Consider the following 23,509-nt stretch of genomic DNA (forward strand, 5'->3'; position numbering starts at 1 on the left):
TACAAAGGAAAACTTGGAGAGAGGAAAGGAAGGAAGGCAATCATGTTATTGTATTTTAATTAACAAAAACTATAATGGTAGGTCCATTTTGTAGAAGAAAAGGGTCTGGAAAGGCAGAACGCTATTTTAACTAACTGGTTTTGCTATAGTATTATTAGTTACGTTTCCATGTCTACCCAATTAGAGAGTTAAATTTATTATAGTTAAATTTTGAAACTATAAACACTATTTGAAATTATTAAAAAGCCCATCAAACTATACTAAAACCCAATAGATTTAAACTTTAATATACTTGGGCGGGGAGTAAAGAGGTACAAAGTTGACTCCAAAGTTGCACGTCTATCTAATTCAAAAGGCTTTATTTGTTTGATTTTTTGTTGACTCAGCAAAATGAGAATGATGCATGTAGACTTGGCACTAATAAGCTTTACATGGCAAGATGTTATCCAGGAGACAGATAAAGGAATCCCATGTGAATAAAGCTCCCAGCACTGGCAGATGTTCCCACAATTCAGAGTAAAAAACAAAAGTGTGAAGCTGGCCTGCTGTAGAAGCAGCGACACTGGCCTTGACCTGTGCTCATAGAATAAGATACAGACCTTGCAGGTCTGTATGCACAGACTGAAAGGCGGCGAATGCCACAAACTGAAAGGATGTGATGGTTGCCCTTTTCTCAAGTAGGTATAAATGATGTGGTTGGACCTTAATGGATTGTACCATCACACATATTTGTACCATCACACATATTTGTCACTCCGGCCACTTTGATCATGTGGCACTTCAACTTTAGCTGAAATTTTAAAGGCTTCTAAGAAATCCTCTCTGACAAATGTCTTCCGTCATAAAAGTGGAGGGAGCAATGTGCTGTTCTTATGAAAGCTTCAAGATTCCTAGCAAAAGATGTGGGACAAGACACCATGAAAATTAAAACTTTTTGTGAAGGCTTTTTGTCTTTAATTCATTATGCTAGCAATAAATAAGCCTTACCAAGTTATATTTCATACACTTAACAAACACGACTATAAGCAAAAAAGAAAAATCAAAGTGATTGGCTCTTAGAATATAAAGTCATATCAAAATTTGGAGCATATTAGTAAAACTCCTAAATTGGGGTGTATTTTGGATATTTTCCAAGCTTGGGACCTTCCTTATATTTCACCAACCTGTGGCAGTGGTGCATTTTGGTTCATACATCAGTGGGAATGTCTCTACATCTTTTAGCTAACAGAGCATGGATAGTGACTTTTAAAACAGTTTTGTTAGGTGGTGACAGTTTGGGGGCTGAGGTCTGGAATAATGATGGCAGGAAGAGAGTTATGAAGGCAGAGCACACTGTGCATCTCCTAGCTTCCTGAATTCACACTGGGATTGTCTCTGGCTTCCTCAGTACAGCTGGATTTCCTCTGGGGCTCACAAGAAAGAGTAGGTGATGTTTTCAGCATGCAGACGTGACAGGAAGTGATGGTGAATGGTGACCAGAAGAATTTGATCACTGTCAGACCCATAAGAACATTCACCATTCCATTTCAGGACTTGTAATGGCTCGTGGCTCCTAATCTAAATTGAGTTTAGAAAAACTTTTGAGATAAAAGAAAGAGAAATTCTACTCTGCCCCCGAAATGTATCCTCTCAAGTCTTTTTAATATAAGCTTCTAAATAAAATATTGTACTTCTGTAAATTAAAAAAAAAATCAAAATGACAAGCAAGAACTTTGTTGATGCTAATATATATTTCTAAAGTCAAAATTACAATAATACGTATTTCATTTTAAGCACTAAAAGCAAACAACTATAAAAGAAGCAAGGCTTTTGGAACGCAGGTAGATAGTTCCTCTAGTCTTCCGCCATCATGGAGAGCATCTCATCGTAAACCTCCTGAGGAGCATTCACTGCCCAGATAAAGTCCAAGTGATTGTAGGGAGGAACCTCCTTGTGGTAGAGGAGGTTGGTGAGTTTGGGAAGCAGCATGTCAACATCGCGGGGGTCAGCCAGGAAGTCATTGCCACCATTCCACACTGCAATCGGCACATTCATAGCTGACACATTATATTCGGGAGGTGTTTCCTAAAACATGACAGGTGGAAGAAGCGGGGCTTAGGCAACCAACCATACTTCAGAACCAGGGTCAATTGTGTGTGCGTTCTAACTAAAGTCTAGCGATTACTTCAAGAGAGTCACCGTTACCCACAGAGCAAAGGGAACACAGCGTAATTTGGCTCAGCGCTTCTCTAATCGGTCTGTTAATCACCCAGAACTCTTGCTAAAGTGAAGACTGATTCACCAGTTTTAGGAGGAAAGTTGGAGATCATTGACAAAGATGTCAATGCTGTGTGCTCTGAACTATGATCTAAAAGCTTGGGCTTTAGATGACAATTCATACTAATTAAAATCCTATATTTCAATTCAGCTGAAGGATGGAGATTTACTAGATTCTTGTGTGTTTGTGGCAGGGGGATGGGCACATACAAACCGCTGTGTATATGTAGGGCTTAGGGTAAAGCCTTCAGGTTGGTCCTTGCTGTCAATCAAACGCGGACTCTCCCATTCATTGGTAGATATGCCAGTGGAGCTGGCCACCATGCTTCTAGTCATTCTCCTGTCTCAGCCTCCCATCTTCTAAAAGGGGCTCACTGACATTGTAATAGACTGGGCTCACACAGCGAACGCTTTACAAACTGATCTGCCTCCTCTGGTAGGGTTTGACTTGATCCTGACTGTCTCTACCACGCTGAATCATGACCTCCTCAAATAGTCCTGGGTCCCGAGTCACTTGTTTTCACTCTGTATTGATTTCTACAATGTACATAATATTGGTAAAACTTTACATGCTGTTTCACCCTCGCGGAGAAGCTGTTCTGCCTGGAAATCTCTCATTTGGAACCTCAGCGTGATTCTTTTGGTAGAGCTTTCCAGGGGTTTCTGTTGGATGGTCTAAGTGCCTGGTTTGATGATATCGTCTGTCTGCTGCTCCCTCCTCATTCTCTCACTTAGGAGCCTCATCTGAAGGGGCGCTTTACCTTACCAAGGTCTCGAGTTTTTTAAAGTAGCATCCACTGAGTTTTTTTTTTTTTTTTTTTTTTTTAATGAGCTAGTGTTTTTCCTCATTATTTATTCACTTTAAATCCTGGTCACAGCCCTATCCCTCCTCTTTCCAGTGCCCACATTATGGCCCTCTGCTTTATCAGCCCATCCTCGTCTCCTCAGAGAAGGGGCAGACTCTACCATGGGTATCAAACCACCTTGGCATAGCAAGTTGTAGCAGGACTAGGTGCATCGTCTCCCACTGAGGTCAGACTAGGCAGCCCAGCTAGGGGAAGGAGATCTAACGGCAGGACTCTGTTGATCCAGTTGGCTACATCAACAGACTGTTTCCATTCAGTATCTACTAGATGTTTCTAAGCCTCCGGCGTGATGATGCTACCTTCTGTTTGGTCTCTCAATCGGGCTGTCTCACATACCTATCTGCTGCGTGTTTTGTGCACCTGACTTGATGATGTTTTACTATCCCTCTGCTGAGTTTCTTTATCTGCGTCTCGCTGTTCTTTTACTTTTGCTTGCAATATGGTTAATGAACTCATTTACTCAAAACTGAAGGCATAGCTATCATAAACCATTCTCTGGCCTCCACAAAACAACTATCCATAGTATGGTTAGTGACCAGGACAGAGCTTCAGGTCAGAAGCTGGCTCTGTTGCATACTCATAATTTTGCCATTCATATTTTGAGAAAAGGTGTTATTGGCCTGGTCTTTTATTTTTAGAAAGCCATTATCATAACATAGGGCTTATAAAGATTCATGAAATAGAAAATAGAGTGAGAGTCGTCTCCTTGATTCCAATAGTCCAGACAGAATTTAGTCAGGTGCTTTTGATTTTTAGATTATTATTTGAAGGATAATAATCTAATATTCTTAAAGTTTGTGACTTTATACTTTGTGAAAGAGCCAACTTACAGGTGCAAATTATTCATTACATTATTGTCCCAGTAATTTATGCCTTTTCGTACATTCTTACATTTCTTACATTCATATATTGGTTAAATCGTGGAGACTATCTATAATAAACACACTTTGTTTTCCTCACACGCCACTAAAGAAACAACTATCTCTGCCTGTTAAATTAACATCACTGATTTCAATGACCATTAGTCGTAAATGTTACTGACTTGGCTGGGAGAAGGGTGGGCTTCATGATTGGTATTCAGAATATCTATGATTGATTTCTTTGTTACCAGAATGAGAGCCTAATAGAAGAGCAAACTCAAAGCTAGTTTTCGTTTTTTGAGTCAAACTTGTAGTAATCTGAAAATCCCTCCTTAAAGACAACCAATAAGTAAAATCAATAGTATGGGGTCTTTTCTCTATATCTTTCTAAGTTTTGAGTCAGGAGGACTAATGACAACCAGGCTCATAAAGCTACTAATTGAAAGAAAAATTGGGGTTGTTTAAATAGAGTGGCTTATAAACTAATATAGGGTACCTGCCATGCTCAAAATTAGTCAACAGTAACTTCAGAGATTGCCCTGAGCATATGGTTACAGATATTATCTTTTTATGTCCTGTCAGTAATTTCCTAGTCTGTGGGTTATTGTGCAAATTTGTATTTCTAACTTTGATCTGGAAACACACCACCCCTTTCTTCCATGTGGAGATGTATTCCCATGGAATCATCATCTGGCTGTCCAAAAGGACAGGGTGATATATGAGAAAACCAATTAGTCTCACGTGTGGCCATAATCATTGACTTGGTGTAGCCAGTTGCCCTTTAGAAAGAAACAAATGTGTTGCAGGGAGGCTGGATTATACAGCAGAGCTGTGTAAAGATGACACGCTGTTAATTTCTGGAAAGTCTTTACATGTGATGTAGTGTTACTCTGAGGCTATATTTCCAGGGCACAGTAGTGGGATAATAAGAAACTGGACACCAGCACTACTCTAAAAAAATGTATACCCAACTATCATATTTTAATCCCAACTTTTATTCTTTGTTTTTTAAATTCTGAGGAGTTTCAATCTCAAGAAACTTACCTGATTGTAGTGTAACATGTTCTGGAATGAGCTTCCCCAGTCAAAGGCTTGAAATTTCCTAGATCTAGCAATCTAATGAAAATTTAAAGGTAAAAATCAAATAAAAATTAGTAAAAAGTAATTAAAATCATTAGCTAAATTTTTTATAACTTTAACATTAAAAACAATTCAATATTCAAGTTTTTAATTATTAAGAAAATATTTTCTTATTCAAAATAATTACTAACCATCTAAGATACATGGCTTTCAATATATGACATATGAAATTACAAACGTAGCTTTGATATAAATATTTTGCATGGCAAATTATAAAAATAATATTTTTTTTACTCAAAGCATGCATTTTCATGTACATTGGTTAGTAGTTATTTTTGTAGGTTGTCACATAGAATCATTGCCTTACAGGAACATGGTGTTTTAGAGTAAGCGCTTTTAGGTGATTTACGTTCAATCCCACAAAATGAGTATTAACTAACATTCAAATAATGATACCTGGGCCCAGTGGAGGATGTCTTGGACAGATGTTCCTGCTGGATTATGTGCTAGATACACATCAAAACGACTCTAGAAATCAAACACACACACACATATACATAAACTTAGATGTATTTGGTTTCAGAAAAACTATTGGGAGCTAAGTTTTCTGATTTCAACCCAGTGTTGCAGGGTAACCTTTAACTGAGGATAAACTGAACCGTTGCATGCTACCTTAGAGTCTACAAAGTACACTACATGTTTTAACCATGATGAACAATGCGGGTGACTTATTAGCTCTAAGTTATAGTTTTTCAAAGTAGAGTTTGGAAACTTAACGGAGTTTGTAAAACATTTAGAAAAATATGAGGTTCACAGAAATAGTGTGAGGCCAGAAAGTGTTACTTAGTTTCTGAACCTAAATTTTCAACTTTCTATCTAGTGTCAGAATGTAAGAGATTAAATATTATACACAAATTCCCCATGTTGCATGATTTTAACATATATTAAATAATTATACATATATACATGTATATATGCACATATGACAATCTTTGTATATATTTAGCTATTCTATCTGGTCCCTAAATTACCTTGGCCAGACCCTTTAGCACTCTGAAGCTCCATCCAGTTTACAGTGGCCAATTCAATAGTCGATCCTAGTCTGTGGATAAATGAGCGGACTGATACTAAAGAGGCTACATCTCCCTCCATATTAGCAACACACAGAGGACAAGAGCCCTAATTTTGTTTGTTCTCTGCATTTCCATTTTCCTATTATTTTCTCTGAAGAATCTTATTGATATAATACAAGAGTCAATCCATTTCTTGGCTTAATAAGGACAGACTGCTCTGTTACATTCCTTATACATAATTAGAAACAGCCTCAAATTGAACAGAAGAAGCAAGTGCCTACCACTACAAGTGGAATGTAAAGGAAAAATATATTTAAAAATGTAGATATATTTATCCAGCTAAATAGTGGACATCAGCACTGAGAAAGACAACTGAACCTTCTTGGTCTCCATGGAGACAGAAGTTGCAGTTTCACTACTAGGTTTCCAATGAGTACAGAAATTATTATATTACATTTTTATAATAAATTAATTTTCTTAGGGGCTTAAGAGTATAAATGAGAGTCAGGATTAGTAGTATGGGACTTTAATTCCAGCTACTTGGGAGGCTGAGTCAGGACGATCTCTGGTTAAAGTCCTGATTTGGTTATAGAGTGAGTGAATGTGCAATTGAAAATGACCAATAAAAAGTTATTTTTTAAAATGCTGATGACATGGTCAAAGGTGAGGCACCAGAGTATGTGAGAAAGTCATACCCCACTCTCCACTCAACTGTGGAGAATGTTCTGTCCATTGGCTAGATCTGGGTAGGGGTTTAAGGTTTACCGCCTGTATTGTCCTTGACTGGTGCCTTAGTTTAAGCAAGACCCTTGGGCCCAAATATGCCTATCATAATGTTCTACTTGTAGGTTTCTAGGACCCTCTGGATCCTTCTACTTTGCCATTCTCCCATGCTTCTCTCATCTAGAGTCCCAGTAGAATGTCCTCCCCTCTGTCTCAGTTTGGTGCCTCACCTTTGACCATGTCCCCTGGAGGGGGAGACCTGGTGGCACTCAGAGGAAGGACAGCAGGTTACCAAGAAGAGACTTGATACCCTATGAACATATACAGGGGGAAGTAATCCCCCTCAGGAACAGTCATAGGGGAGGGGAATAAGGGGAAAATGGGATGGAGGGAAGAATGGGAGGATACAAGGGATGGGATAACCATTAAGATGTAACAAGAATAAATTAATAAAGGAAAAAAATTTAAAAAGCATAAAATAAAATGCTGATGACATATCTTAGCAGTAGAACATTCTCTAAAATGCCTAGGTTCCACCATTAGTACCATAAAAATAAAATAAAATACCCCCCAAACCAGAAGAGGCATATCTACATATAATAGTTAAAAATATTATATTCTACTACCATGTGTCATGTGCTTAATGTTGTGATCTATTTGTATTAAACATCTTAGCTGATTCAAACATCACAATAGCATAGTTTGTGTGTGAGGAAACCAACACAGGAGTTTAAATCAGTTCCAAAGGTGGGATTTAAATTAGACCGACATGAATCCATACGTTTAAGGACATTATGATATTGAGCTTTCTCATATAGGCCTTAAGACTCCAACTTGGGGGCAAAAATGCAGATCAAGATATGGCTAGCTGTGACATGACTTCTCTAAAATGTGTTTTGCATAATTTAGGGTAAGGGATAGCAGGATTAAGAGCATTTATTTGATGGCTATGCATTGTTCCCCAAAAGAACCTTCTCAGTAAGACTCATTCCCTTCCATCATAGAAGAGAAATACCATGCCAGTCATTTAGGGGGGGGTCACAAGTCAGTCGCATCTGTGAATAGGAGCAGGAGACAAAATTGGAGTGAACAGTGCCTTGTGATTTTACTGGGGCATCACAATGCTCTGGGCACAATTGTGAAATGACACTTAGTTCTTGTGAAGGACTGCTTCTAAGTGATGATGATAAAACAATCAAAAGTGTTTTTTTTTGAAAATCTCTTGAATGAAAGCCATAATGCATACACACCATATTCAAGTTCTTCCTGTCAAATCCACATAAGACAAATAAAGTGTTGCTGCAGAGAAGATCCATCAGTTCCCGGGAGCACACTTCAGTACCAAGAAATTGATCAAAGAAGTTGTGTGGCAAGAACATTTTGTTACCAAATATAATCTGAAATAAAAAGGCATCATTAGATTAAGGCAGAAGCCAAGCTGCAGAAAGTCACTTTAATTGCTGAAGCCACTCACGCCAGTATGACTATGCCTGTCTTCTTCTTTATTTCTATAAGTTGTTTTAGAAATTTTTTACTCTTTAGACCCATATCTATCATCTTGTATAAAACCCAACTCCAAGTGGATCAAAGACCTAAGTGTGAAGCCTGAAACATGGAAACATGTAGAAGAAAGTATAGGCAGTAGCATATATAATATAAGTGTAGTAAAGGACATTCTGAATGGGACTTTATTTTCCCAAGAATTAAGGCCAACAGTTTTACAAATGGGACCTCATAAAACTAAAAATCTCCTGCATAGCTAAAGAAATAATCAACTTTGCAAAAGAGATGGGAAAGTATCTTTGCTAATTACACCTCTGACAGAGCATTAAGATCAATAATATATAAATTACATAAAAACAAACAAAAAACCCCAACCAACTCATTTAAAAAATGGGCCAGGACCTGAAGAAAGAATTGTCAAAAAAGAAAAGAAAAACAAACAAACACCCCACAAAAGCCAACTAACCAACAAACCAACCAATCAAAAAGAAGTGGCTAAGAAATATCTCAAAAAATGTTTATTGTTTCTAACAATTAAGGAAATGTAAATCAAAACAATTTGAGATTTCATTTTACCCCAGTCAGAATGCCAAAGATCAACAAAACAACACACAACAGTTGCTTTGGGAAGTTTGGAAAACAGAAGGGCCTGACACCCTGTTGAGAGAATTGTAAACTCATGCAGCCGCTCAGGAAATTAGTGTGGAGAATTCTCAACAAGCTAAAAACAAATCTACTCAGGTAAACCACTCCCTTCATATGTACAAAGGACTCCACATCATAATCTGCAAACACGTGCTCAGCCATGTTTATTGCTGCTCTATTCATAGTTGCTAGGAAATGGAAAGAATCTGAATGAATCTATTGGTCCTTCAACTGACCAATAGATAATGAAAACACAGAGCATGTGCACTATGGAATATCATTCACTTGGAAAGATAAATGCAGTCATGAACTTTCCAGGTAAATGTATAACTCCAGAATAAAACAATGAGTGAGGTAACACACACCCAGAAAAACAAATGGACTATAATTCTCTCTCTTTGAGGTTCTTAGCTCCAAATGTTTATTGATGACTATATATCCTGGAATAACTCTAAAGCCAGGAGAGTAAAAAGGGACCATTGCTAGAGTCGGAGAGTCGGGGAAAGAGCAGAGAAGAGACTATGAGGGTATAAGAGATCTGACTGGGGCAATGGGATAAGGGAGGGGCTCTAATTAAGGAGGGGTGGAGATAATTACAGAAAAAAAAGGGAAGAGGGTAACTTATCAGTAAGGACGTCTGAAAAAGTTGTAAGTAATTTTACTATTAACTACATACACCTAAAAAACCCTATAATATATGTACATTTTTGCATACATATACACATATAGCTTAAATGAAAGTTTCTCATCTGGATGGATAACACTCTCCCCAAGATCCAAAGACCGTACAACCACCACAACAACAACCACAAGCACAATCACAACCACCACCACCACCACCACCACAACAAAACCAGCATCTGGCAGAAGAAGCTCTCCTTTGAATTGTCGAAACTGTTGATGGCGGTTGCCCAAGAGACTTCCGAAAGATTACAAACTACTGCTATTGTCCTTTGTTACCCTCCAGAGGTGGAAGTAAGATCCTACTGCTGAAGGCATCAGGCAATTAACACATAGGGCCCAGAGGTTCCTGAGCTGGACCTGACTGGAATGCTTCTCACTGAGGACCAACTTTCAAGGTGCCAAAAAGCAACATGCAAACTTCCAGAGGAGGAAGCAACTAGAAAGTCTAACCAGCTACAACACCTAGGAACCATGACAATGATGAACATGGAGAAACAACCTTAAGGGTGTAGTAGTTTCACATATACCATGAGGATAACCAACAGCTCTCTAATTGGGCTTAAGACCCACTCAATAAGAGGAATTCATAACCGATACAGGAAACCTATCCAGTTACCCAGGGGTAGTGAAGTCGTGTGTCTCAGAGACCCTACAATCACCCCTTCACTAAACCAGCATAATTCCTAACTACATTCCAAATATTTTGTCTTCATACCCAAAGATAAGTGTATCACTCTTCCCTCATAAAGGAAACTTCTCTTTCAACAAATGGAAGACCCTTACAGAAAACCACAACCAGTCAAAATTCAGAGTGTGGAGCTCAGTATCAAGTGATACGATACACTCTCACACCTGAGGTTCAGGGAACATTGCGGGAGAGGGGGTGGAAAGATTGTGAGAGCCAGACTGCCAGAGAGTTTTCTGTGAGCCACGTATCCTTGTAATGGTAAGGTTACATCCATAAAGTCCCACAAACGTGACTGGCTAAACATGAGCTGACCAAGAATGACACCATTAGTCACATTAATGTGCACAGGGAGAAAGACCATGAGGCCTGAAGCATTCACAAGGTAGTACAGGCAATTAAGAAAATCTGAGAACAGGAGAGGTGGCCTTCCCCAAGAAAGCACACACCAATTGTTTATCAATGCCAAATGGTCTGCCCTGAAAATATACATCCTACAGACTGAGCAGGGTTTGTTTAGGAATATATGTGCATATAATTGTGCATCTGTGTATGTAAGCAACAACTAATGAAAAAAGAGGCTATGGAAAGAGATAAAGGACGGGTGTGTGGAGTGTTTGGAGGGAGGAAAAGGAAAGGGGGAAATGATGTTATTATTTTCTCAAAAGAATATTCATTGTGTGTGTATGTGGGCAGTGGGGGTGTGTGTATATATATTCCACAGAAGTTGTGTCGAGATCAGAGGACATCCTGTGAGAGTTTGTAGTTCTTTCCTTCTACCATGAGTGCCTCAGGGATTGAAGTTATGTTGTCACACTTGGCAGCAGTTACTGTACCTATTGAGCTACTTTGGTCCCTTCTTTCTCTCACTTAATACTGCAAATGATGTTGTGAAATGGAAAGGCCAGATATCAACATTCAGTGTGTTATTGTATTGAGAACTGTGTAGCCTCACAGAGGAAGTAGAAGGCAATGAATTATAAACCAACTAGAGTAATAAAAGTTATGCTCAAATCATGAAATAACATGGTAGAATGTCATAATTATGTACCATCATGTGTGATTTGAGTAATAAATTATGAGATGAGGAGGAGAAAGTGGGACTTGGAGGGATAGATCTAGGAAAGTCTAGACATTTGTCTCAGTTGTGTTGAGTACTGAGACATTTTGCCTTCTCAATTTTATACCCAAGGAAGCACAGCTTGAAAATAGCAGTGTTTTGGGCAAATCAGTACTAGATTATATCTGCAATTCTCATCCGTGCCTGCGACTTAATGTCTAAATGCCTTATCCCTTGAGTCCTGATTTTGCTACCTGAAATTCTGAGCAAAATGGGAAGTGAGAGGCTTGGTGCACCAGGAAATAGTCACAGTCACCTTAACACTTTCGGTTTTGCATAAAAGTTTTATAGTTTGACTGTAGGCAGTGTCTTTGGCTTTAGACATCGATGCTAATTTAGAGTGAAAGTAAATGAACCATACAATAATGAAGGAAAAAGCATGCTTACTGTACTCAGAGCCTCAGGCCAAACCATTCTTCTAAAGGAAACGGTGCAGATGTGCAGGTGTGTCTGCATGTGTTAGCTTGAGTGCAACAGAAGTAGGACATTAAACACTCCAATAAGTAAATGTTATTAATTCATTCCCATGGGTGTCTGTCTACTCAAAAAGGTGCTGACTATTTATGGTCTATTGAGATCCACACTGCTGTCCTATGAAATTCCTACTTCTTAGAAGCAAAGCTCTTAGGCTGTCTAAGACATTTATTAGGAGGAGGCACAGTATTCTTTTATTTCTTTGCTTTCCTTATTTTTCTCTCTTTCCCTATTCCTTTTTGCCTTCCTCTTCCAAGTTTCTTTTGTTTTTCTCATCCGAATATTTTTATTGATCAGTTGAGAACTTTTTACAATGCACCTGGATCACACTTGCTTCACATTCCTCCCAGGTCTACACTCCCACCCTTGTGCTCCACTTCCAAAACCAACCAACCAACAAACAAACAAACAAAAAACCAAAATGAAAAATCCCCCACCAATCCCAAGCCCAATTTCTGTTGACCATATATTCATTGGAACATGGTCAAATACCCAGTGGCCAGCCCCTTAAAAAGAAAACTGAGTCTTTTCTACCTCCACACTCCCTCACCCCACAAGAAGCCATCAACTGTGAACCACATTTCAGCATCTTTATCACAGTTTTAAAGGAATCTTTTAAATAGCTTCCTGCCTGGAGTCTTTCTTTTTCTTTGGTGTTCTTTTCTTATTCTATTCTATTCTATTCTATTCTATTCTATTCTATTCTATTCTATTCTATTCTTCTCTTCTCTTCTCTTCTCTTCTCTTCTCTCTCTCTCTCTCTCTCTCTCTCTCTCTCTCTCTCTCTCTCTCTCTCTCTCGGGCAGGTCATTGGGGGAGTTGTCATAGAAGCCTTCCATATCCCTCTGGCCCTACCTGGAATTCTTATTTGACTATTTTTCTATGCTTGTAACACTCCATTCCTTGTTACCTTTACACAGGTGTGGGGAGTGCTTGACCAGTGCAACATCCCTGAGAAAGCAAAACACTTATTGGCATTGACAACCCACTGTAAGCTAAACAAAAACAAAGGAGTAATTGGGGACCACAGAGGCAAGAGGGGATCCGCACATTTTAATGCTGTGGGAGAGATAATATAAACATGTACAATTTAGTGTGAGGATATGAATATGTTCATTTCTAAGGTACATTTGTTTACTTTGATCACTCTGAAATCCAATGGCAGTTGGATATCTTAAATAGAATCACATACCTTGAAAACTAATGTAGGAATAAGTGAAAGTTTTTTCAAAGGACTTGGTGCATATGTTACAGTAGCAACTGGAGCTAATGCATAAAATGTCTTGATTCTTTTAGCCAATGTAGAATTGGTAGAGAAGGCAATAAAACCTGAAATAGAACAGACCATCAATGAAGGATGTGTGTGCATGTGTATGATTTTCTGTTTTTACAAATGTGATATTATCTTGGACTTTCTTCTTTTTAATGTTTTGAATCTTTAAAAAAGTAATTTATTTAGATTATATCTCAGTTGTTATCCCTTCACTTGTATCTTCCTGTTCCCCCTCCCTCCCTCCCTCTCTCATCACATTCCCCTTCCTCAAGTCTGTGACAGAAGGGGACCTCCTTCCACACCATTTGATCACAGCCTATCAGATCTCATCCTGGTAGCCTGCCTACTCTTCCTCCAGGTCTCCCCACAAAGAGGAAGTGGCCAAATCAGAGTTCATATCAGAGTCAATCCCTGATCTCCACACTACTGTGGAGAATGTGCTAGATCTGGATAAAGGTTCTAGGTTTACTGCCTCCATTGTCCTTGGTTGGTACAGTAGTTTGAGCAGACTTCCCTGGAGATGCTATTTGTGGCAAGCTTTGAAATTGGCACAATAATTTATTGAGACATGTGTAAGCACAGTGATAGCATTTTAATATATCCACTAATTAACAAAAAGAATTGGTATATTCAGTCTTCAAGTAATTCAATATAGAATCAGGATGCAGTAATTCAGTGTCAAGGCAAGCAGTTTTAGCCACTTCAATATGTTCTAAGGAAACAGTTGCATTGCATCTCAATGCAATACTTTTATAACCTTAGGTTACAGACAGAATATTTTGTGGCATTAAACATTGTCATAGAAAGTTAATTTTATGAGAATCCCCTATAGCCAAGTACAGTCACTGGTTAATGCCAGTAATCTCAATACTCTGGAGGCTGAGTCAAGGGGACCAGGAGTCTGAAGTCAGCCTGAGCTACACAGGACACCCAGAACCAGCAGCAGCAACAAAGATGCCTCTGACTTCTATGCAAGCAATTTAAAAATTACCTCTCAGGCTACATTTCACTTGGCTTTTGGATTATTAGTAAACACTTCCTCCCTTTGGATTCCAGAATTCTGGCTGCCCTTGTACAGCATTATTACTACCTCTGAATTTTTTTCTTTGTATTAAAGAATTCTCAACTTCTAACTAAAAGTCAGGTTTGCCCTAAGACCTCTCCTCTTGGCTGGCTGAGTTGACTCCTTGGGATATTAAACCCAAATCTCATTGATTGAACCTCCTCTTGTGTATTTTGTATCCAGTATTCTTCCTTGAACTTCACATTGCTATTATGACTCCCTGACGTCTTTACCTGAATCTTCAATAGATGACCCACGGTGTTCTCATACTGAGCTCCTAATGACCTTATCCGCCGGCTCTTCTCACAGTCTTCCTTTCTCACTTTGGGTAACAACATCTTCACTATTCCAGGATCCCAAGCCACAAACTCTGGCATCCTCTTTACTCCTACTTTTGCTTTGTATGCTCTATATTCAACATTTCAGTAAAATTTGCTGGCTGTATCTCATTTGCTCGCGTGCACACACACACACACACACAAACATACACAAACACACACATATGTATGTATATGTATGTATTATGTATATATGTATGCATGTATGTACACGCATGCTGTTTGACTGAGCATCTTTATTCCCATAGCGCTCCTCACTCGTAGTAATCCAGCTTAACATAATCTCTGGCATGACTTACTGCATGGGTCCTCTAGCTGCTTCTGAGTTTCTGCATTGCTGCCCTTCAGCAATTAGAAAGACCCTGTATATAATGGGTCATGCAACTCCTCCATTAAAAATTCCCTCATGGTTTTCTTTTCACTTATATTAAAGGCTGTTATCCTTACACTATCCAAAGAACCCTGAATTATCTGTTTTTCATGGTTGCCACAATGTCATCTTCCTCAGTTTCTCTCTTACTGGATCTCACCCAGGCTCATCCCCATGAAGAACAGCATCACTGACGTCCCATGAATATGTTCTCCATCTTTGGATTCTCCTACACTTGTTGTTCCCCGCTCCCTAGAGCATCAGGCTGCCATCTATGTGCATGACTCTTCTACATTTTTAGTCAGAGGGTGTTTGTGAGTTTTCCCTGCTGAAAATGGCTTTAAAGGCCCTCTGATATTCCTGAAAATCCTTCATGAGGCAAGGTACATTTCTCATAGCATTATCATGGTTGGGTGAACTCCATGTTACTTTTAATCTGTTGATTTTATGCCCCTCCCCCAATCTAAGTGAAGGTAGAGATTGCAATTTATGTTCTTTGGTGTATTATTTGGGAAAATGATCTGGTTTCCATTAAAAAAAAAATGGAGTGAAGAGAACAAATTCAACTAGGGTGCTGGAACATGCTGCCTTGAGAGTCAGGTATCCTGAGCTGGTATCTGAGCCACTCTATTGAACTATTGATAAAGACAATGGCACTTGCTTCAGTTAATCACTCCCCCTGTTTTGGTTTGTTCATCTCTAGGCTAGGAGGATTAATTATCCTTACATCACTGGGTTGCCACGGACATGGCATTTTATAAAGTTGCACAGCAGTGGCTATGCTGTGGGGCAGGCATGTAGAAACTGTACTCAGGCTCTGGCCTCTTACTTACCAATAGTGGTGCCCTGGGAATGACCAACATAGTGCAGCTGCTCTTGTCCAGTTTTCTGCACAATGAAGTCTATTGTGGCTGGAAGGTCATATTTAGCCATCTCATCAAAGCTGTGAGAAAAAGTAAATAAAACTATATATATATATATAGTTCCCCCTAAAACTCAAACACTTCACTTTCAACCTTGCTTCTTAGACCCATATTCAAGAATAAAGCCAAAAAGCATATTTAAAGAGAAGCCCCTATTTCTATTTGAGAAGTAGAAAATTAGGTGCTTTAATTATTGCCAATTACATGTAAACCCTTTTTGAGTGCCAGGTGCCTTTGGGGTAGTTGTTTATAAACAAAGACCATCATTTCCAAATAATGAATAATGGCTGCAATCTAATCTAAACCAGACAGGTAGGGATCTGTGAGTGAGAATTATTCTCATCCCTGAAATTGAGTATCAGATTTAATAAGCCTTACATTCTACATTCCAATTTCACTTAATATAAGTCACATCTCTGTTGTACACCCTTCATAAATGAGAACTCTTATGTTGAACAAAATTTAATGGCTTCTCATTGTAAACAGAATGAATTTCAACACCCTCATTAGATCTGGTTCTTGTCAACAACGCTAGTCTTCTACTGTGTCTCTATCTACCTCTTCCTAACTATGCCAGGTACATATGGGTTTTATATCAGCTTTCAGAACCATAGGAAAATTCTTGTACCTCAACATTATCAGCCAGATGCTCTTCTGTCTTCTAGCTCCATCCATCATTTCAGAGAGTAGGGCATAAGAAGGCACTGAATACCTTTGATAACTGCCCTGTGCCTAAACTTTGGGCTATTGATTCTGACACTTTCCTAGTCTATTGGCTTCTCCTTTTGGGACTTTTCTAGAATAAGTGAACTGCCTTGCATCCTCATCCTCACTCTGGCTGTGCCGTTCATTTTATTTGGAAAAGTATTTTTATGCATCTCTTTGTCTTGGGTATGGAGATAACAACTTAAAGGAAAAAAAAAACCAACCCTTATACTGAAGTATATAGAAGATTCAAATGTTGTGTTAAAATTGTATGGCTTCCTTCACCTCCTGCCTGGAGTGTAGTTGGCTATGATGGGAAAGGGAGAATAAGAATGAGTGTAGAGCCCAAATGCATGCTCATTTTGCGTTACTCTTTCTTTACCTGAACTTCCAGAATTCAACTGTGTCTGGAGAATAATATAAATTTTTCCTGGACCATGTATTGCCTCGGCTGTTCCCCAGCCACACATCGTAGCCAGCATCGGCCAGAATGAAGGCCAGGCTGTTGTTTGGGAGATTTGTGATCCAGTTTGTGGCTGATGCAATCAAACCATGTTGCAGAAACACCACAGGTCTCTTACCTAAAAAACAAGATTATTCAAAACATTTAAAACTTATTCCTTAGAGTAGATATATGTCTACACATGTGGTCTGAATTTAGTATGTTCACTTTATTGATGTTGTATCTTAAATATCTTTTTTTAGTTGTGTCTTATGTGCCAAAACTGATCAAATTGTACACTTTATTTACTTCTAAAGATTTGTTTTTTTAAAAAGTGTTTGTGTAAGTTTGTATGAGTTTATATGTACCACATATGTGCAGGAGCCTTCAGAGGTCAGAAGAGGGCATCAGATCTCCTGGAACTGAAGTTATAGACAGTTGTGAGCAGCCACCAGCATGTGGGTACTGAGGATTGAACCCAAGAGCTACGCAAGAGTAGCTAGGGCTCTTAACCACTGAACAGTAACTCTGGTATAGAAATTTTATTTTTATTTATTGCGTTTGTATTTATCAACACAGGACTGTGCATATCCTAGGCAACTGTATGCCTGACCTATATCCTCATTCCATATTGAACTTGCTAAATGGGTTTACTGTATTGTATGCCAGTTATGTGTAAATAAAGATATTAAAGTGATAGTCTAAGGAAATTAAGCCCTGTACAGATGCAGGTTAAGTGCAGTAAAGGTATGTTTCACAACTTTTCTGTAATGAGAAAAACATGAAAATTTAACATCAGCAAAAAACAAATGACTTCTGTCTATCTAGGAAATAGATCTCTAGCTGCCTCCCAATCTTCTGCTCTACAATACAGCCTGGCTAACTTTCATACACTGGGATTCAGCTCAGTTACTACATTAAAAGAAACTCTCCCTGGTCCCTGTAGCTGCATTGGAGGCATTTAATAGATTGTATGTGTCAGCAGGACGGTACTTTCTCCCCTGTTTCATGGACTTGACTGCTATCTATTGAAGATTGGAAATTCAGCTTTGCCTTGCATTTCCAGAGTGATCTAGAAATGAAAGGGAAAAAAGAAGAGATGATGGAGGGTGGGGTGGAGAAATGGGGAAAGGTAAGGGAGGGAGGGAAAGAAGAAGAGATGAGAGGAAATGAGGTCATGGATGGAGTTTGTACCTATATTCTCTGCGTTCTTCTTTCCATAAGGAATTCTGTAGACCCCCAGAATGTAGCCATCCTCAGTAACAACGTTATACTCTTCACTTGGATATCCCCAGTAAGTTATCATCTGGCTCTGATGGAAAAAAAGTAAAAAAAAAAAAAAACCACTTTTAAGTTTTAATTAGTTTTAAAGTGCACCTAACAGATGTTTCTAGAAAATTTCAAGTGCTCACAAAAATTAGACCCAACATGACTCTAATCCTGCACTATCTTTCAGTTACTCACAATATTCATGTGTGCTTCAGGGCTTTCTGGAGCCAGGAGTCCAAACAGGCCATGTGTACCTCCCACTGTAGATAGCACGCTTGTTACTAACAGCAGCCACATCTTGTACTTCCCTGAAACAAAGGGATATGCTATATTGTGGTTAGCCTTCAATGCGTCCATAACATTCAGTCTGTGGAGATTTAACCTCTAAGAAAAGTACAGGGGAGATTGACTTGGATCATGTTCTGTTGAACAAAACCAAACCAACCCAACAAACAATAACAACACCAAAAAAACTGAGTAATATGGATATAGGCAAATTATTCTTAATCTTTAACATGTTTCACTGTGACTGTTTTTTCTTTCACTGTATGTGTGTGTGTGTGTGTGTGTGTGTGTGTGTGTACATATGAAAGCATGTGTATACTTGTGTGTATGTATGCTTGAGTGTGTGCATGCATATGCACGTGCATGTATGCATGAGTTTTCAAGTAGGTATATGTAGCAGGGCAGAGGACATTCTTGGCTGTTGTTCATCATGAGTCAGGGCCTTTCAATGGGTTAGAGTTTGCTGAATTGGCTGGGTCATTGGTCAGAGAGCCCCAGGGATCCATCAGTCTCCACTCCTCCAGTTCAGGAATTCCCAGCATACATCACGATGTCCAGTTATTGTGCTGGGTTCTAGGGATAGAACTCAGGTCCTGAGCCAGGTATGGCAAGTACTGTACCAACTGGGCCATCTAATCGGTCCTGACTCTTTTTCTTTAAAAGCATTTACAACTCAGGTTTCCAGCTTTGTAGATAGAATTTCAACCAGCAAACATTCTTCCATCTGTTAGGTGTTTGGCTTGCATCAAACTTATTTTATGAGCACAAAGTGGCTTAAATGAGCATTTATAACTTTATGTCAATTTTAGCATAATGTGCATTTAAAACTATTATTATAGGGCTGGAGAGATGGCTTAGGAGGTAAAAGTACTCAGCATGCAAGCCTGATGACCTGCGTTTGATCCTCAGAACACACTCTGTGGGGACTCATGCCAAATTCTGCCATGTCAGAAATCCTGTGCTTAGGCTGTATGCTGTGACCTTCGATTTGCTGACCTTTACCTCACCACGAGGGCTTGTGTTCTAGGCTATCCTTGGACTATTTACCTTTGAAAGAAGTAGAGAAGCCTCAACTTGGAACCACCCAGAGGATCTAGGAAGTTCTTACAAGGAACTACTCAGAGAACTAGGAAGTTCTACAGGGAGCGATTTAGGCTATTGTATTCTTGCCCCGGGGGCTAGGGTGAGTGAGATAAGAATAGACCCTATTGACCTTGCCCTATATATGTTCCTGCTAGTTGGCATTAAAGTGAATCTTGATCAGAAATTTCCTGACTTGATTAGATTTTTTCTCTCGTCTCTGTATCCTACTTTCAATCCCCACTCCCTCTTTCAGGTGAACCCTGATTCGATTTTTCCCGTGGGCTGGGACCTGACAATACTCCCAAAAGCTGCCCTCTGACCCCCACCTGTACTCTGTGGAAGTCACACACATAATGAAATAAATAGAACTACCATGGTGTTAAGTTAATTAATAATAGCCACTTCATAACTATTTGTTAATTTGAAATCATTATGTGGAATTTGAAAGCTGACGTCACCATCTCAAAATGTTGACACTAAGAAGTGTTGCTGTTTTAGTTTTCTGCTGTAATATTTTCTCTTTGAAATTACTAAGATGGATTATAAATTACTAGTGTCCTGTATATGGCTGGATAACTTTTTCAGAAGTATTTAAGAACAAAAAGGAATGGCCTATTTGTAAAAGGATACAAAGGCTTTATTAATTGAACCCTCTCATATTTATACACGAAACTAAAATCGTATGTTTTAGAAAACAATGACTTCAAAATCACTGAATCTGTGCTCCTACTTAAATGATTGATCTTTCACACAATCTGTTTTCAAAATTGTTGTTCTTCAGGTACTTGTAAAGCAATGTAGGCTGGCTATAAATGAATAAAAGTTTTAGATTGTAAGTAACCCAACTGATGATTCTATCTTACTACTCACTAACAAAACTTGAATAGATTCTAGCTCCATGTGTTTTTATATTTTGACTAAAATTTCAAATTATAATCTTTTATTTTTTGGAAAGAAACACTATAACAAGTTCCTTTTGATCATGTGACTGTAATTGACATTTATTCTTTCTTCCTTCCTTCTTTTCTCTTTCTTTCATCCTTTCTTCTCTTTTTTCCCCCTCCCTTCTTCTCTCCTTCCTTCCCTCCATCCCTTTCTTCATTTAATTACTTTATAACCTGATCCCAGCCCCCTCCCTCTTCTCCTCCAAGTCCCATCCTCATGCTCCTCCCCCCCATCACTCCCCTCTCCTTCTTCTCAGAGTGTCATTTATTCTTTAGTACAGATAATGTTTGGTATTAGACTTAAGCCATCTAAACTTAGATAATATAAGCATCAACTATGAATTTTTGAATAGTCACATATTAAGTTTAAGGAAAAAGACTTAAGTGAGAGGTGATACTTTTCTCAAGTTTGAAAAGATGACATGTGGAGGTTGGTTTTCAATAAGATATTTTTTTAGCACATCCGAAATCAAAATTTTTTATTGTGAGTACTGTCTGCTTGAAGCAAACATTGAAACCAGGTCTAAATAAGATTTTGGTAAGCTCTTGCCTTTAATTCTAGCATTCAGGAAGTAGAGGCAGGAGGATTCCCTACGCATTTGAGTTCAGCCTGGTTTACAAAGCAAATTCCAGGACAGCCAAGGTTACACAGAGAAACCCTGTCTCAAAAAAAAAAAAAAAGCAAACTAACAAATAAATAATAACTAAAATAGGTTTTAATTGGGTACAGCAAAGAATTTCTAGAATCTGGAAATTTTGTTTCAAATGGTGTTCTTTGAAAGAGCATGTGGTCTCAGTTGCATTTACTATTTCAATAAACACTGCATGCTTATTGATCCATGTAGTACATTTTATAAAGTTCCTAAGTTTTATGGGACTGAACTAGAAATTCCAGGACCTACATCTAATCTTCTGATCTGAGAATTTAGCCACTTAAATTGGATATAGTGGTGTCTCTGGAATTTATCTAAGCAGTCTCTGTATAATAAAATTCAGGAAGCAGTAAACAAATTTATAAAGATTAGCCACCACTTTAACATCGAAAACAGGTGGTTTCAGACTATCAAAGACTTCACAATTTCATTATAGCCTTTGTTGTCTTAAGTAAATAATTTGCCTTTGTAAATTGAGGCTATTCAAGCAATAGTTTGAGTTATTAGATACCACCAAAACAAAAGTCAACAAGAAAGGCTCTGAAATACTTGGGGTATGACTAAATTTCTCAAAACACCTCATTTCAAATTCCAGGATCTCAGTAACTATCACATGACCAATAGAATGCTCATACATGTAATATGCAAGTGAGTTATTTTGACTTTTTTTCTTTTACATAAAATAGGACTAGGAAGAGTATGTTTCTTAATGCCACAAACATTAATTATTATTAAGCAAGTATTATTGCTATTATTATAAGTAAATATTGTGCCAGGTGGTGGTGGTGCATGCCTTTAATCCCAGCACTCAGGAGGCAGAGGCAGGTGGATTGCTATGAATTCAAGGGCAGCCTGGTCTACAAAACAAGTCCAGGACAGCCAAGGCTACACAGAGAAACCCTGTCTCAACAACAACAACAACAAAACCCAAACAAACAAAAAAGAGAGTATATAAGTGTTGTTGCTACTATTACATTTAATTTAGAAAATCATGTGAAGTCCTCGGCATTATGTTCCTTACCTTGCAGATGAACAAATAAGACCCAACACATAGATGGAAAGCACCCAAGACTGTACTCTTATACTGGCTGTTTTCAAGGTCTATATATCCTCCTACTATGATGCTTCATTGGAATGATCTTAAGAAGCATCTATAATGAATGAATTGTGGACAATTCCCCAAAAGAATTCTATAACGCAAGACAAACAGTGTTTCTTGAGTTTAATTTGAAGAAACGTATTAGTAACCTGTTGAGCAATGTTACTGATTATGGTTAATACAACACCAGTTGGTTCGTGATATTATGCTACTCAATATCACTAACAATGATGTCTATGATACAAAAGAGTTGACCTGTTGTTTCCTGAAAGGATATCATGAAAGGATAAAGCTTCAAATTATGAATGACACTAATGGACAAATTCACCAATCAGTAATTATGAATTATGTTGCATAAATTAAACAGACACATCTATATAATAACAGTTGAGGTAAAGGAAAAACAGTCTAAGATTTCAATTAATTTTGATCATCAAATGTACTCACAGTACCCTCAGAAACAGAATTCTGCTTCTCTGGTCGTCTTCTTTAGCTAATGGGAAGTTGCTTCTTATATGCAAAACTTTAACAATGGTCAGGAGTGATTATTCACTCTTTGGTTAAATTGTCACAGGTCTTTCCTACCCGGACATAATTTAAAGCACAAACCTTAAAGTCAAATATTTCAGTTGATTGCACATTCCATTGGCTCCTCTACTTTAACCTTTAACTAATACAAACATTGGCCAAGTATCATTGATTAGAAGTAATTAGGAAACAATAAAAACGATAACAGTGTAAACAAATAAAAACCATTGAGCTTGACTTAGAACACAGGTAAGTTTGTAGTAGGGCTTGGATTAAGAAGCTTTTGTGGTAAAAGACTCGACCTCTTGTTCTTAAGAAAAGTGCAGGGTGCCAGCTATTCTGACTGAATGGCTAGATAAGGCAATTTTCTGTGCCAAGTTAAATAGTCTTTGGTCATTGTTTCTTGCTCTGAAACTAATAAAAGAAACCTACCCCCTGACTGGTATGAACAATTGAGTCATGCCATGAAATTTACTGGTTAGAGTAAGAACAATGTAAGTTATTTTAACACCTATATTTTCATAGTGTTACCTTAAATATATAGCAGAAATAGTGAAGAAATAAT

At 38.3% G+C, this 23,509-nt stretch overlaps 1 protein-coding gene across 3 annotated transcripts; it reads right to left on the reverse strand.

The window, feature by feature from the left end:
* Positions 1–1,148: 1,148 nt before the first annotated feature.
* LIPF (lipase F, gastric type) lies at positions 1,149–23,004 on the reverse strand. 3 transcript variants are annotated; one of them, XM_084772242.1, is made up of 10 exons: positions 22,864–23,004; positions 18,548–18,660; positions 18,278–18,395; positions 17,024–17,222; positions 15,847–15,956; positions 13,162–13,298; positions 8,109–8,255; positions 5,519–5,590; positions 5,027–5,098; positions 1,149–2,064 (listed from the first exon to the last, which is right to left on the reverse strand). In XM_084772242.1, the coding sequence occupies exons 2-10, from the start codon at positions 18,647–18,649 to the stop codon at positions 1,834–1,836; spliced, it is 1,188 nt and encodes a 395-aa protein (XP_084628368.1). In that variant the 5' UTR covers positions 18,650–18,660; positions 22,864–23,004; the 3' UTR covers positions 1,149–1,833. The 3 variants fall into 3 exon arrangements, with proteins under 3 accessions (XP_084628368.1, XP_084628369.1, XP_084628367.1); XM_084772243.1 differs by having other exon boundaries at positions 22,869–22,978; XM_084772241.1 differs by lacking the exon at positions 22,864–23,004 and having other exon boundaries at positions 18,548–18,728.
* Between the last annotated feature and the right edge of the window lie 505 nt (positions 23,005–23,509).

The sequence above is a fragment of the Acomys minous genome (genome assembly GCF_964271855.1).
Source record: "Acomys minous genome assembly, chromosome: 2".
NCBI lineage: Eukaryota > Metazoa > Chordata > Mammalia > Rodentia > Muridae > Acomys > Acomys minous.

Bases quoted from the DNA above. Each gene is read 5' to 3' on its own strand.
- LIPF (XM_084772241.1), bottom strand. From the start codon at position 18,709: ATGGACGCATTGAAGGCTAACCACAATATAGCATATCCCTTTGTTTCA. The intron at 17,223-18,277 runs GTACAAACTCCA...CTTGTTTTTTAG, and splicing joins GAAGAACGCAGAGAATATAG to GTAAGAGACCTGTGGTGTTT. The intron at 13,299-15,846 runs GTAAGTAAGAGG...GTTCTATTTCAG, and splicing joins TTCCCAGGGCACCACTATTG to GTTTTATTGCCTTCTCTACC.